Source organism: Thunnus albacares, chromosome 13 (assembly GCF_914725855.1).
Source record: "Thunnus albacares chromosome 13, fThuAlb1.1, whole genome shotgun sequence".
Taxonomy (NCBI): Eukaryota; Metazoa; Chordata; class Actinopteri; order Scombriformes; family Scombridae; genus Thunnus; species Thunnus albacares.
In genome coordinates, this window is record NC_058118.1 from 6995693 (window position 1) to 7011645 (window position 15953).

Sequence of the window (15953 nt, forward strand, 5' to 3'; positions counted from 1 at the left end):
CTAGTTTCAGATTGAATTCCAAAGTGGAAAATGTCTGTGATAGTGAGATAGATGTCTGTAATTTCTAAATGTGTTCATTACTCTCTGTTGTCCATCAACACCAGCTAATCCTTCTCTCCTCCGATCCCACAGATCCCTCTGCTTCAGAAGATGACCAACCCACAGTGCCAAACAGCCATCTGATGAGTCAGACCAGAGACTCGTTAATCACAATCCGACATATACCTGCCTCAAGCATGAAAACAGTTTTTTCAGCCTCTGACCCCTTATGCAACTGCCTTTGACCAGAAACACTTGACACCAACCAAGAGGTTTTTTTATATTTTTAAGAGGTTTTTAATTTTCTAAAGGAAAAACAAAGCTTGGGCCTTACTTCTACAGGACCAGACTATATGTATCTTTTGTTGTTTTTAGTTGCTGGTTTTGACACTTTGCTCTATATCAAACTGCACTAGTTAGCTAGGATTATATGCTGCAATCCTGTTCAGTCCTACAAGTCATCCAAAGTAGAGTTGTAGGTTTTTGTTTTGGGGTGTTTCTTTTTTTTACGTCAGAGTTAGTCCACTTTGAATGTGGCAGTGTTTATTGAAGGAAAACACACACCACTGTCTTCAATAGTTAGTGCTGGAAAAAGTTCCAAAACATTAAGGACAAATCTGAATATTGTTCTCTTCTCTGGAGCTGTTTAAATTTCTTGATGCCTGAGGTTTGGAGTGCACCGCTTTTCTGTCAGGTGTGGTGACATTTATTCATCCTAGGATCAGAGCAAAGTGTGCCAGCTCCTGCCTCTTCATTAAACAGTCATTCGTCTAATGCTCAGAGCCCAGTTAATGAAATAACTTGCAGTAGACTGAACACAGTATGAAATTGGCAGCCTTTATTTCCTCTCTGCTTTTAAAACTCTCTTTTCTTCTAGATTAGTTAGACTTATCTTTAACTCTGAAATAACTTGATGGATTTACAAACAGCTGTTAAACTTCAGGCTCACCAGATCTTCACCCACTGTGATTGTAAAATTTACAGTATATTACAATATTAGTGATATTTGAATCACTTGTCTGATCATTCTTACCTCACGGTATGTTGTCATGTTTCCTGTCTTCTGATGTGCAGTGCCTGTTCACCACTCAAGTGCCCAAACCTTTAGGACAGCGGTTTGGCTATAGTTGGATTTATGTCAGAGTGTATAACTGTGTCGGAGATGGACGATGTTTAAATAGTGTTCCCTGCTTTCATAACATTTGCTTATACTAACAATAGTGTTAACGTCTCACTTTTGTCACGTGTTTGGATACATAGACAGATATAAACGCTAAGCAAATGTATAACAGAAAGCCATACATAGAGAAGATTAGCCTTAAAATAGACCCTGGACGGCTGCCAGACTTACCCAACATTTCTGTTATACCTCAAGTGGCAAATGGTAGATGTTCAGGGTCTGAGCTTTAATCCTTTTTGTTTCCTCCTCCTGAGATGAACTGTTATGCTGTTAGCTCTCCTCCTACTCGGATGTGGTAACGTGTTTCTCAGATGTCGTTCCCTTTTGCAGATCGTGTACATATTTTTTTAACTTTAAAGAGTAAACCCCACACTAAATCTTTTATGGTAGAAAAGCTTTTTTTTGCACTGACCTCTGTTGGTTGAAAGTTGCCACTCTGCTGCACATCTGACCACACCCAATCTGTGGTGACAACGCAGGAATTAAATGTTACATTCAGTCGGTCCACAGGAAGGAATTAATTTTGGGAATAAGCATGTGATAAGGTTTTCAACACTGTGCACAGTGTTTGAGCTCAGGCGGTTCTCAGTGAGGGATATTTATAATGTGAAGAGTATGTATGGATCATATTGGACCAATCAACCACCTGCTGCAGCATCTAACTCAGAGTGAAGCATTAACTCTTTTTTGATTGTGTAAATCTAATTTAGTCTGTTACAATCATTTAACTGCTCAAATACACCATTGACAGCCAGATGACGGCCGATGTCCAAAGTGATGCAATATAGCAGTACTGGTGCAGTGTGCAACAAGTTGTAAGTTTCGACCTCTAGATGGCAGGATGTTAGCATAGTTTTAACCCATGTTACGTTACTCTTCAAGCTCAATGAGCCTTTTGTTGTTGCAGAAATTTAAACTTAATGTTTTCATATCGACCTCTGTTATTTTCTGACATTATCCAGCTTACTGTCTGTACACACAGTTCAGTTGGGCTGGCCTTTTTCAATTTTGTGTTTTGCTTCTAGTAAATCACATAGTGAATAATGATTAACCACTTTTCAAAGTTTGTGATCTTAAATGTTTTGTTTTTTTCATTTTACTAGTGACCATTATGCAGTTATCATAGTTACGCCATTTTTCTTATTTTCTGTCAAATAAACATGAGGCTTTTGGCTTGTTTATTCTGAGAAAATTCACTCATCTTGTTTCTGTTTTTTCACATTTTGTTATAATTCTCTCTGAGTTCTAATATACTTCTGCAGTTATTACGTGCTGTAAATGTTGGTGAAAACACTGCCTCGCTCGTCGCAAATACAATATTATTAACCAACTGCTACATACAGTATGTAATTCCGAAATTAAACATTTAATGTGGCCAGTGATTTTTAACAAGTGATTAGTAACATCTAATATTAGTCATTCAGACCTGACAGAGATCCTCTTATCATGGATGTGCACTGTTTAATTTCCCTCTTTAGCTCCCCACTGTTCTGTGATAATTGACTGCAGCCTGGTGAAGCGCTCCAACAGTCATCACTTCATTGTGGTCTGCTCAGGCTACAGATGATTGACAGTCCCGGCAGTCATAAAGCTTTGTTTTTTCTTTTTTAAACTAGAAAAAAAAAAAGATGGCCGATCTGGAATCACATTTTGCAATAACTACCCACTCAAATTAGATTCTTAGTGCAATCAAGGTAATTATTTTATATATACAATGCAATGTTTGCTGATTGGTTCTTTACATATCTGACCAAGTTTAATCAACTTGTGAGTGTTTGTTTCCCGACTGTGCAAAGGTAATTTCACTACCCAAACAAAGTTGTAGTGCTCCTGTTATTGACTGAAGTAGTTTTATTGTACACAGTGCCTTTGTTAAATAATGAAGAGGTTATTCATACGTGCACGGTTGTCGATTGTATAAATCACACACTTAGAAGCACTGATTGGATATTCTATCATGAATTTAGGTCAAAGACTGATCATTGTGTCCTGTGGAAGATGTGATCTTTACACGTAGTGAGTGTCAAGCTGTGTGTTTTCCTTTTTCTACTTTATCTATTTTATGTATTTTAGTGTAGAAATAGACAAGGGAACACAGAAATAACTATTTAGACAATTAATGTAGCGTTCGATACCATTTTACAGCTTCTCCTTTGGAATCTGGACCTCTTAAAGAATTTCATTATTTTGGCCTTTTTTGTGCCAAAAATATAATTTCTTGATTTGCGTCGTCTAATCAGAACAGAAGCAACTGTCTGTTGCTCTAAGTAGCATTTGAGAGGAGAATGTGGTTAAAGACCAAACATTATAGACCTACGCCTTAATGTCCTCATCTGAAACATGTCCATCTATTGTCTGTCATGGAAATAATCTTTAATCTCTATTAATATGATATTGTAGATTTATCTTGTGGCTTCTCATGTAACACTGACCTTTGGAAAAACTGATCCAGCATGGCATTTAAAGCATGTGTTCATGTTATTCTGTATTGTGTGCCATCTTATAATAAATGTTACACCACCGCTTGTAGGCCTCACTGTGTTTTTCTTACAGAATGTTACATAAACAGTACAGGCTGAAATGTCACCCTTTAACTTTATTGTCTGTGTGCATCATTTAACATCCAAAATAACTGGAACTGGAACAAGAACATCCAACACGGTGTAGCTGTCTAAATATTTGTGAGATTAATGACTGTGTGAGGATAAGCACCAGCATCATCATCATCATCATAGGGGGGGACTGTGCTCTGTGGTTTAGTACGCAGTCATCCCTCTTGGCAACATGACAGGGCAGCAGACTCCCAGCAGATGAAGGCAGAGATGAAAAGCTTTGTGTCAGCAGGAACAGATGTGTCCTCTGGCCGCTGACCTCCATTAAGCTGGACATCCTCATTACCTGAGGTCAGAGGTCTGGATGCTGCCGCAAAAAAGCTGTAAAAACGTCCTCAAAATGTTACCACAGTTACTTCTAGCTGATTTAATGAGAATATCTCAGTGATTTGATAAAGGGCTATATTGATATTTTGAGTTATAAAAGGCTTGTTGTCAGTCTTTTGTTATCTGGAGTCAGTATGTCTCCAGTGAATTACCAGTCATGTCCCCCAGCAGCTGATCTGGACCACTTACAGAGCACATGGGTGACAGACTGTACATGCACGGTCTGAATATGAACCACAGACAGTTCATATTCAACCTGAAGAGGGCAGTCACAATCATATCATGAACACTAAGAGATAACACAGAACAAACTCTAATACACAATGACCATGCAAAAACTACAATCATTAATTAATTCTACTGCTGCTGCAAATAATCATCATAACAACACATTTATTCATATGACTGACTGTATGTAGCACTGTGTCTGTTTTTCATGTTTAAGCCAACTTACTACATATCATATACACTTTACAATACTGATAACTATTTTACAATGTATGCAATGTGTTTTGTATTTTTTAAGGTGATTTCTTTCCTTCTATTTGACAGTAATTTTACATTTATTTCTGTTCTGTAGCAAAAATCAAACTTGTACTGAAATGTGGAAACTTGCTTGAGTTAGGAGATCTGTCAAATTCAACATCATGTATCGGTTTTAATGTTGTTATATGTTGTGTTGTTTTGCCACATAGTGATGATGTAACTTTCTGGCTTTTTCACAATTTTTTTTACTGTGTAAATGAAAAGCGAAGCATGTTTGGATGGAAAATGGAGGAAAGACTATTTAAAATGTGTTACAGTTGCCTGAAATAAATATATGAAGTCTGTGCTTCAGTCTCTGATTCACTGTATTGTTTCCAATTCAGATTAATTTGCATAAAAAATAATGTGGTCCAGACTTTGACATGTCAGTACCTAACATACAAACAATGATTAATATGGATGTTACCATCCAATCGGCCTTGAGTTCAGTGTCACTGCCAGTGCATTTCTTTAAGGAAACATCATCTTCAGTGTTTCAAAACATCAGATGACATGCCTCTTGCCAAGTTGACCTGTTATTCATAGGCTAGTAATATTAGAAATATATATGTTTTGGTTAGTCAAGCTTAAAATACATATATGGGCCGAAATGGAACCATTTAAGTTCAGTCTGTACATACACACTGAAAACTTTGCCTCCATTTAGACAACACTTTGGCCTGTACAGATGTGCTTCCCTGGTGCACATGTTACTACCACCATGTATTTCTCTTTCTTGACCTGTACCACTCATCTTCTATATACACATGCAGTGGTTAGATATAATTTAGCTTCTTACCAGGCGCCCCATTTTAGTTCACAAGCCTGAAAATAATGTACCCAAAATAAGAAGGTTACTGTTCTTCAACCCTTTTGATTACAGTCATAACCCTGGTCTCATTTAGAAGGGAAATCTTTGAATTTTACGACCAAAATGTCAGAATGAGTATAAGTGATCCTGAAAATAATGTCACCGAGGCTAAAGTTAACAGGTTAAGTGCACAAATGCTAAACTTGCCAAATGTTTTCCAGAAATGAGTGGAAAATAGAGCAAGCATTCATGTCCCAGACTCATTAACTTCTTGGCAAATATGTCCACAATCTTGTATTTTGCTCTGATCTCCAGCGAGTGCACAAGGTTTGGGCTGAGAATGAGGAGGAAGGCCGAAGTGACACTTGAAAAAGATAGAAATGTGGTAGAGAAATGGGGGATGGGGGTGTACTACATGATGTAATAGCATTAATAGCATTTTACTTGTTTTATTATGCAAAACCCCACAAATTAAAAAGAAAACTTCACCTAACTACAAACAGTTTAATCAATCCCCCAACAGGTTCCCCTGATTACTCTGGATAAAGTTGGATTGTTGCACATTGAGAGCTTCCTCCCTTTTTGTCTTTACAAGCAGCAAAGAATTTAAAAAAAAAAACAAACTTATCTCTGAACACAAATGTAAATGTGTGGAAAATGTTACCATTTCTGCAGCAGATAACAAGTTAGAGGCAAACCAAACCACCCAGATAGCCCTACCTCCACCTTTATCTGTGCCTGCAGGAGGACCTCTCACACCCTGAACCAGCTCCCACACCCAAACTAGGGAGTGTGTTACCATGGCAACTGCCGTGTTCAACCTCACCCGGACCTTCCTCAAGAACATGTTGCAGTTCAAGTACAGCATCCACAAACAGACGTAGTTACTGAAATGAATCATTGCATTATGTGTACATACAGTGTGTAGCTTTGATAAATGAACTTGACCTTAAAATAGTGGTTTAACTGAAGACACAAGTATACTGTGAACACTTCCATGTTAATGATTCAACCTTGAAGCAGGTGCATTCATCAGTGGGAAATCTCTATGCTCTATATTGTGTATACTGGTGTATATCCTACACTACATGACTCCAATCATGTTCAATTACACCTGAACAAGGTTTTGCAGCAATTTAAGGTTTGAATTCAGTGAGTTTCTAGCAGAATGTATGAGGGCAAAGTCTCCTGAAAGACTTCTTTTCTTTTCTTTTCAAAAAACAGTTTATCTTTAAAGGATGCAGACAAACTGTCAGGGATTAAAGACAAACTACAGCAGGTAACCTGCTCTATCACAGTCCGGGCAGCCCATCTTTAAATAATGTAACGCTGTGAATTTGATGTGCTGTGTCTGTGTGACATATCCAATAAAAAACAGATCTTAGCTCTTCATATCCTGGAATCTGGCTGAGCGCATGAAAAAAGAAAGTTTAATAAGTCAGATAACATGACATCAGCTGACATATTTTAGTATTAAATCCCAATCCATGAAACCATCATGCATAAATCCAAGGAGCTATGAGATTCAGGGGACTTAAGCAATGGTGAACATTAGATTTATTACAGCAGTGTGAGATAAAAAGCTCAAAGCTTTTTTAATAGTCAACAGAGAAAACCTGTTTGGGCTTACGTCATCAGCTCGTCTCTGCTGGCCTCTTTTAATTAGACTTGTGTGACCAAGAAAGGTCAACACTCAACTACATAAATTCTGTAAAGTGGCTTTGGACATGAAGAATATTAAGTTAGTTAAACGGATTCAGGTTTAAAAATCAACTCTGGTACAAAATGAAATTAGAAAACAAGGAAAATGGCAAATTGGTGAGCTTTTTTCTATGATGATCCAAATACTTTATAGTGCACAGTAGATGCAGCAAAAATAAAAATGGGATTCATGTGCAGTTCTTCTGCAAAGTCCAGTTGGGTGGATTAAGGGTGTGGGCCATCACTGGACAGACACAGTCAGGTTAGGACAAGATAAGAAAAAGTTCAACCCCTGCTGTCTGGTCCACCCCAGATGTCATCACAATATGCTAATGAGCCAGAGGGCCTTTAAGTGCCGGGGCCAAACAGGCACACCAGTTGGGAGCTTGTGAGCCAGACATGGAAGCATAGCAGCCATGAAATATGAACAAGTGGTGAGGAACAAGTGCGATGGAGCCGAATAAGATGCCTTTAAAGGAGAGTGGAAACGACACCGCATGCACAAAGGTGAGTATCACATCAAGAAAAGTACACTTTATTAGAAATGGACTTTTCTTGTAACTGGCATTAGAATACATTCCTTTTTTATATTAATTTAAGAGCAGTTTTACCATGTTATTAACATTTTCATCGTCATGGTTGACCTTCTCCGAATGCATCACTAATGAGTCGTCTACCTTTGTCTTGCAGATAACAAAGTGGGAACACGCTGCTATACAGTTATGCCTTGTGCCCTGGACAGGATATCATCTTATACTGTAAGTTTATTATAGAGACACTACAGTATAGATGATGTACTATCCAGGGTTTCATCACTCCCTCCAGCACTATCAGCACACTCTCAGGCCTAACGGACTGCAGGCTGCGCACGCTACAGAGGAGGGCCGTCAAACCGTTACCATTACTGAGTTTTAGTAATGGTAAGGGTTATACGGCCCTCGCTCAATCTCATCTGGACCAGCAGGAAAGGAAAAGTCGGTGTATTATTCATGAGCTTAATGTGACACACTAAACTGATCTTTTGATCCTGTTTTTGAGATGTACTTGAGGATGCATATGAAATAAAGCTTATGGTTCCCAACAAAACAAATGAATATGTTGTTATTTGGTTTTTTTTTTTTTAAAATGCATCTAAAGCAGGGTATCAGCATTGTAATTTACTTGTGTTTGAAGGATTACTTTAATGTGCTGGCTGACGCGCATCAACCATAATATTTTCGAGCAGCAGTTGGCTTGTCTAAGTGGTGATCTCTGCTGCGCAACCGGCTTGTCTAATCACTGGGAAGCAGGCGTTGCAGAGAGCAGGGAGAGCTTCAGGGGCTGACACAGCTTCTGTAAGACATTCAAGGCCTCTCCCTCCCTCCCTCTCTCTCTCCTCACCCTCGCTTTAGGCTACTAGCTGGTTATTCATCAAGATGCCCCGGATAGAGTAACCGTCGAGTTAACTCACAGGCAGCAGGAATGAATCTAATCACCATTATCTGACCCATTTTAGCATCAGGTTAGTGCTCCATTTTGCCATCCATTAGGGAGACAATTCAGCCCTCAGGGGCAGAGCTGGGCTTTATAAGAGCCAAAAAAGCAAGACGAAGGGGGGGGAGGGAGGAGGGAGAAAAGGGAAGATTGCAGTGGAACAAAAAGTGATAGTCGCAGGAATGGATGGCCACACTTCAAAGGCAGTGGAGGAGGCTAAAGTGATGTGGGAGTGGAGGGAACAAGGGTGGATGGTACATCAGGGACATTTGAGTGAACATGACTGTGCAGGTCCCACTTCGGTTTATCTACAGTCCATGTTTGCATGAGGCGCCCGCCAAGTAAAAAGCTCTGAGAGCCAAAGATAAACCATCAGCCTTTTTCACAGCTTGCCAAACCTGCTCAGCCATGAACGCACTGTCAAACTTGTGTCAAAACATCCATTTGATGGGAGTCTGTGTCATGTTTGTTGCGTAAAATATATCATGGCTAAATAAACGCCAATAACCCATTACAGTCTATTCTGCAGCTTGTGGAAGCTGCTTTTAATCACCGTATTTTCTTCATTATTATTCAGTATTTATTTAGATCATTTCTGCATGAAGTTGGAGGATCCCTCACAGCTGTGCACCACTATATTAACAGCATCTTATAGGTTACATCTTTACATAAAAATCTTTAATAATGTCTTATGGGACTATATGAAAGGATGCTGCTGATGCATGAAGACAGATAATGTAAAATTTAGAGTTCATTTCTCCCCAGATGTACCAGCTCAGTGGGAGGTCTGGGTCTGTGGATATATTTCACCTCACAGCTCCCTGATGACATCTCATTCATTGTTCAACACTTCAGGTCCGTCCGTTAGAGAGATAAATACAAGGAGAGTTGTCTCAAATGCAGCAGGATCTGGTTCCAACTCTTCGTTCTCCTCACTTCCTCAGCTTGACGGAGAGCTTCAACTTCACTTCTCTTAGGAAGATCTGACTCAGGTCCTCGCCCGCCTCTCGGGCAATCCGTGCTACCATCTGGCCAGCTGTGCCGATCACCATCTTCTGCAGATGCAAGAAATACAGCAAAGTCAGGCACCACTGAATAGTTATTGCATGAAAAAAGGTTTTTAAAAACAAATATCAGTAGATATATCATTAAGGATATCAGCAGGTTTAATAAAGTCAAGTTTTATATGACAAAAAGCATCCTGGGTGATTAAATGATTATGTTCATACCATATTATTGCTGCCACTCACCACAAACTAGCTGATGAAACAATGAAAATATTTCTTTATTGTATTCATCCAGCCAACTGGCAAAGATTGAAACATTTTTAACAGGATCCTAATTTTTTTTTTTTTACATTGATAATTAATTTGAATACCTATCAACATATCAATGTATTTTACCTCACTTGTTTTCCATCTATAAGCTCGACTGAGCTATTGATCTCAAAAAATTTGATCCTCAATGTAGTCAAAGAAAACTAGGAAAGGTTGTTTTGTATCAGGAACACACAAGATACACAAGATTCGATTTCTTTAGTAGTAAATCTGTCAGTTCTACCCATCTACATTCCTGTTGACTGTAAAAGCTGAAGAACGCTGCTGGTCTGAGTCACTCTTCTCGGAGGTCACTGGCCATGAAACATTTCAGCATCGTAAATGTAGCCTCAAATATTCTTTGCCATCAAATATGCATGCTTTAGAAAGGCTGCTCAAATATTTACAAGTTAAAAACACAAGAAAAAGAGAGGAATCTGGAAGTATGGGGTAGAGGGGGGGTGGGGCAAAGGCAACTAAATATCAAAAGCCATCAGAGAAGCTTCAGGTGTCAGTAATGGAGGAAAATATTTTACTTCCTCCAGTCATGTGTTGCTACTTCTTTCTTTCTTTTAGTGTTTGTGCTGCATCCTCATCACATCTGATAAAAATATTCATCTGTACATTAATGGTTGACTTTTCAAATCATTTTGCATGTTGACATTCCAGCGAAAATGCAAGTAAACTTTTAAATCGACCTACTGAAAGTCATCCCATTCTTTCACTTCTCACACTGTGGCGAAAATGCTTCAAATTTCATATAAGCAGCAACAAGTACAGTGTTTCCTCTGCTGACTTACAGTTCACATTCAGTACACAGGCCTCATACTTGCCAGAGGAGTAAATAAGCAAAAATGAGCAGAGAGCACTTACCATGTGAGTCTCTTTCTTGGCGTAAAGTTTCACAGAGATATCGATATCGCCATTTTCTGCAGTTTGCCAGAGTTCAACAGACTGAAAACAGAGATGTTTAAATGTTAACAATATGCTCATTTCCAGGCTTGGATCATTGACCATAACTACATATCCCATAACTCGTTGCTTGTGTATTAAAAATGTCCTCCACATGAGCCTGACTGGGATATCTAAGTGTCAAATGTGTAGTTAGTTTGTCAGAAACACTCACGCCACATAACACACCTGTGGATGCAGGAATGCTACACTGCAGCTGGAAATGCTGACTGACATGATGAATAACAGGCAGAGAACAATGAAAATAATGCCAGGATTGGAAATGACACGGACAAAATGGCCCTCCAGAGTGCGTGGAAAGGCTGGAGTGAAGCAGGTGGAGGTTAGGGACAATAGCTGCATCAAAAGCATTGAAGCACATGTCAGCATGCAGAGTGAAAGTGAGTATGAAGGGCTGCTTATCGTCACGCCTGACTTCAGAGTGTCCCTGCACAATAGCTTCATTAGTCACCTGTGTCACTGAATAGGGTACTTCCTGTGGCAGATACTCCAGAAGCTTCTCTCTGATGATGTTGGTGCAGACTTCCTCTGGACTCTGGTCGGTCAGGACCTCGCTGTGGTACTGCCACGATCCTGACTTGGCTGCAACCATAAAGTAGCTCTAGGAGAAGGAGATAAAAGCATGGTTATTATCATGAAATATAACAAAAAGTGATTGATGCAAGAATAAAAAATTAGATATTGTGCTAAACCAGTTGTAATGTAATCTAACACATACCTTCAGGGTCTCCACGTCTTCTCTGTCCACAGAGGAAAGCATGAAGACGTCCTTGAAGTGAGCCCAGCCCTGCTGGCTCCTCAGCGTCTTCAGCTGCTCTTTGCTCAGCACAGAGTTTGGCTCGGCGCTGTCCTCCTCAAGCGACGACTCTGAATCCCTTTCTGGCTTCTTTTCAGCCCACGGAGGCTTGATCACCGGCCTGATCCGCATTTTGCGTCCGTTCACCATTCCACAAGTCAACTCTGCTGTGATATCCAGCAGCCTGTCTTTGGCTTTCACCAGGTCCACCTTAAAGGCAGAAGAGCGTTAATGATGAAATCTGTAAGATGACCTTCAGCACAGTTGAGAGCACAAACATTTCTTTTTAAATGTCTTGGGATGATTTCAAGGAATGTCTGGTGACATTCAATATAATATTTATTGTCAATAAATTCTATGAAAAGACCAAAACCGATTTCAGGAACTGGTTTCTGGAAATGATTGGCCTTTTTCAAAAATGAAATTTCAAGTATTTCTGAAACAAAAAGTAGACCATATATGCATTTGTGAGTCAGTCTGCTTATCACTTTATATATGTGGAACAATAAGCTGAACTAAGTTGAGTTTCTGCTTGTGTGAAGGACGCCTGATGATAGTGTAAGTATACCTTATTGAGGACTAGGATTGCTGGGATGTCTGGGTGCTGGGCCAGGCATTTGAGCACCTCAAAGTCAAGCCGGTGACACACCCATTTGTCCGCCACATCCACCATGACTACCACTGGGAATCGACACAGTTACAATTATAAGCCTTTGAATTTCAGCCATGAGCACCATATTCTGCTCTTTAACATTCCTTCTGTTACACAAAATCACAGCATAGTTCAGGTTTAACTAACGAACGTCTCAGTCAGAGTAAATTTATATCATACGTAGGTCGGCTTCTTTCACCGTTATCCAGGGATCCATGAGCAAAGACTTCTCCAGCTGGTGTCTGAGAACACAGAGGTTCCATACATGTATTAGCTTGTATGATAATATTACATGAAGACTACAGACTTTAATAGAAAAAATAGAAAAAAGAAAAGCACCTTTTGACCTTTGATGGAGTGGTGAGACCAGGAGTGTCCAGTAAAATCTACAAAAAATACACACACACGTTAACTTTTGAACAGCATTATTAAATCATAACAGAAGAGAGGTGAAAAATCTCTTACTATCTGTGTATCGTTCTCTGTTAGGACACCCAGGGCACGTGACCGTGTAGTGTGTACTTTCTTGGACACAGCAAACACCTTTAAGAAACGATTATATACTTAACAAAGTGAGCAGCAGACAGATGCATTATAGTGTGCAGGTTTAAAAGAGGGACAGATAAGACAAGAGACCTTTTTGCCAAGCAGCTGGTTGGATAACGTGGACTTCCCTGCGTTCGGAGCGCCTATGATGGCCACTTTCAAAACCTTTGAGTTGTCGGGCTGATCTGGATGTCTCAGTAACAAAGATAGTTGGTCAGCTGAAAAAAACAACACAAGAGAAACGAATCATTAGAAAGACAATGTAAGTGAATATGACGGTCAGGCTAGGCCAGAATATTCAGATGAGTTTAGGGATTAGTTCATCTCTGAGGTGGTGGTCTGCTTACCGCTGTCTGGCAGAACTGAGGCTGGAAAGCGATCAAAGCTACCGTCTGCCTCTGTTGGTTTGCCTTTCGTCAGTCTGTTCAGAAATGCCTCTGATGTAATAAAACAGGCGGGAGTGAAGATAAATGTGTTCCTCCCTCCTCGGCTGCACGCAGCATTTCCTGTAAAGACATCATCAACATCTTCATCACTTCGCTGCTGGCAGAGCCGCAAGGTAACTGATGTCTTGTGCTTACTTGGGCGTTTATGTTAAACAATATAATGATGCATTCAGATGGGCGTGATCGCAAACTTATTCATAAAATTAATCAAAGAACCATTTTATTCCAAAGAAGTGTTGGAGCGCTTGATCAGATCCTTCGAGAATCACAGAAACTATATGATGCTTTACGCATTTTTACGCTAAAAAAACTCATGTCTGAATCAAAGTCTGTACATAGTATAAAGTATTTTTTAAACAATGACAGGATCGATAGTTCAAACTACCACCGAAACAATTGATTAAATAGTCAATCGTCAGAAAAGTGCCAGTAATTTTGATAATGGACTCATTTAGGTGATTTGCTGGTTCAAGGTTCTTTTCTCTGTTTTATCTTACTGTAAATGACATAAAAATTGATTATCTTTAAAACTTTTAACTATCTTCAAGTAATTTGAAGACATCACCTTCTTGGGCTGACAATTGCAAAATTGTGTTCGGTACTTTTAACTAGTTTTAGACCAAATTATTATCTGATTAATTGAGAAAATAATCAGATACAGATAAAGATGAATCCATAATGAAAAAAGGCAGCCTGAATTCAAACATGAACAGATACGTAGTGCAGAATGAACCAGCTTCAACCCAGTTCACCAAAATCTTTGAACATCTCTCAACTCAAAAATGTGTTTTTCTTGGTCTTTCAGCTGAATGTTTGAGCTTCACTGTGCAGAATGATGTATGTGCAGAGTTTGACACTAAAAGGCTGTTTTCACATTTGTCTGTCCTCACTTTAAATCTGAGTTTAACACGTATACCTACGAGCATGATTTGTGACATCACAACTAGTTTGAAGCCAATCCTGATCCAGTATTCAACTTGCACAAGTGTGATGTGGAAACTTGAAACCTCCAGAGCACAAACACTGAGAATGGACTTTACAGTGAAGTAGGAAACATCTTGTGTCCCGCAGGTAAACTTTAGAAATAGAAAAATATTTGCATGTTCATATATTCAGGATTTTTAAATGAAAATGAAGAAGTAGATGTAATTTTAAGATTGTACAGTGCACAGTGAGGTTCAAACATCTGTTAAAGGTGCAGTGTGTAGAATTTAGTGGCATCTAGTTGAACAGACTTGGCAGAAATGGAATATAATATTCATGAATATGTTTTGATTAGTGTAGAATCACCTGAAAATAAGAATTGTTGTGTTTTTGTTACCTTAGAATGAGCCCTTTATATACCTTTACGTAGGGAGCAGGTCCTCTTCTACAGAGGCCGCCATGTTTCTACAGTAGTCCAGAATGGACAAACTCAACACTGGCTCTAGGGATGGCCTTTTGTTTTTTTTCGCGAGTTTCACAGCCACCATAGGTTCTCCTACACTCTTGGTTGAGGAAGGATATTTAGTTTGTTGCAATCTGCAACTTCACGTTAGATGCCACTAAATCCTGCACACTGGTCCTTTAACACATTTCTGAGTGGGGGAGACTTTAAAATCCACCAAATATTTGAAGGGTAAGGTGTCAATGCAGAACGTAAAGTCAAATCTGTATGTTTTCTAAAGTGGAAAAACATCCTTGCTTGCATCATTGTAAATATTTTTTTTAAAAATAGATTACTTGTGTTAATACAGGGGGGCGTGTTGCCTTATTAAGCTGAGATAGTAACTTGCACTGACAGAGAGGGACGTCACCTCACAGGTGACAAGAAAATCACCTTTATCACCTCATATCTTATCGTTATATGTCATTTATTTTGTCTGTGCCCTGTCTGCCATTCCACACATCGTTTTACAAGGTAAAATTATTATTGAATGTAACTAAAAGCAGCATAATATCATTTTTTAAATCTACAATAAGGGCAGAGGTGCCCTGATGTGTTTTGTCTCCCTGCTCCCTGAAAACCTTCATGTTCGTCACTGGACTGACGGTCAAATTTTCTCCTTTTTGTATACAACAGTTAAGTATCACATGCTTTACTGCTGGCAACACGTTTCCTTGCTATGAAATCAAAGTAAACGAGCTGAACCTGCAGTGAGGAGCCGTGACGCAGGTTCCTGTGAAGCAGACGCGACGACTCGTCTGGAGAAGACGGCGGAGTCTCTGAACAGCCGACTACACACTCTGAGAGCCATCGAGCCCCGACAACGACAGCTGCTGTATTTCAGATGATGTGACTAGTTGTCGTTGAGGAGGTGAGTCGCTTGTTTACGTTCACATTGCCTACAGGGTGACACCATGTTGTTGTGGCCAAAGAGAAGCGTCTTCCTCTTTCAAGAGTGTCCTCACACACAGTTTCAGGTGAGAACCACACCGCCCCCTAGCGACCACTACCTCAACTACAAAATGTTCCTGTAGCAGCTTGAGAATCACAACATCAGTCTAAAAGTGGAGAAAGTCTTAACATCCACAGAGGTCCCCATATGACCCCGCTTTAAAAGGCTTTTGGCAAAAT

General features: G+C 39.5%; 3 protein-coding genes across 4 annotated transcripts in view; 1 reads left to right on the top strand and 2 right to left on the bottom strand.

Moving 5' to 3' along the window:
- LOC122995448 (flotillin-2a) overlaps positions 1-3744 on the top strand; it is a 20719-nt gene extending 16975 nt beyond the window's left edge. For both annotated transcript variants that reach the window (XM_044370702.1, XM_044370701.1), the window contains exon 11: positions 133-3744. In XM_044370702.1, the coding sequence (XP_044226637.1) occupies positions 133-183 (51 nt within the window). In that variant the 3' untranslated portion in view covers positions 184-3744. The remainder of the gene's footprint in view (positions 1-132) is intronic.
- Positions 1-15953, bottom strand: part of LOC122995765 (histone-lysine N-methyltransferase 2B-like) — a 398376-nt gene that overhangs the window by 109446 nt on the left and 272977 nt on the right. The window lies entirely within an intron of this gene.
- Positions 1625-15806, bottom strand: eral1 (Era-like 12S mitochondrial rRNA chaperone 1). The gene is made up of 11 exons (XM_044370700.1): positions 15528-15806; positions 13298-13456; positions 13041-13168; positions 12870-12947; positions 12744-12790; positions 12585-12646; positions 12321-12433; positions 11675-11962; positions 11408-11557; positions 10858-10938; positions 1625-9723 (listed from the first exon to the last, which is right to left on the bottom strand). Exons 1-11 carry the CDS (start codon positions 15631-15633, stop codon positions 9601-9603), a joined length of 1335 nt encoding a protein of 444 aa, XP_044226635.1. The 5' UTR covers positions 15634-15806; the 3' UTR covers positions 1625-9600.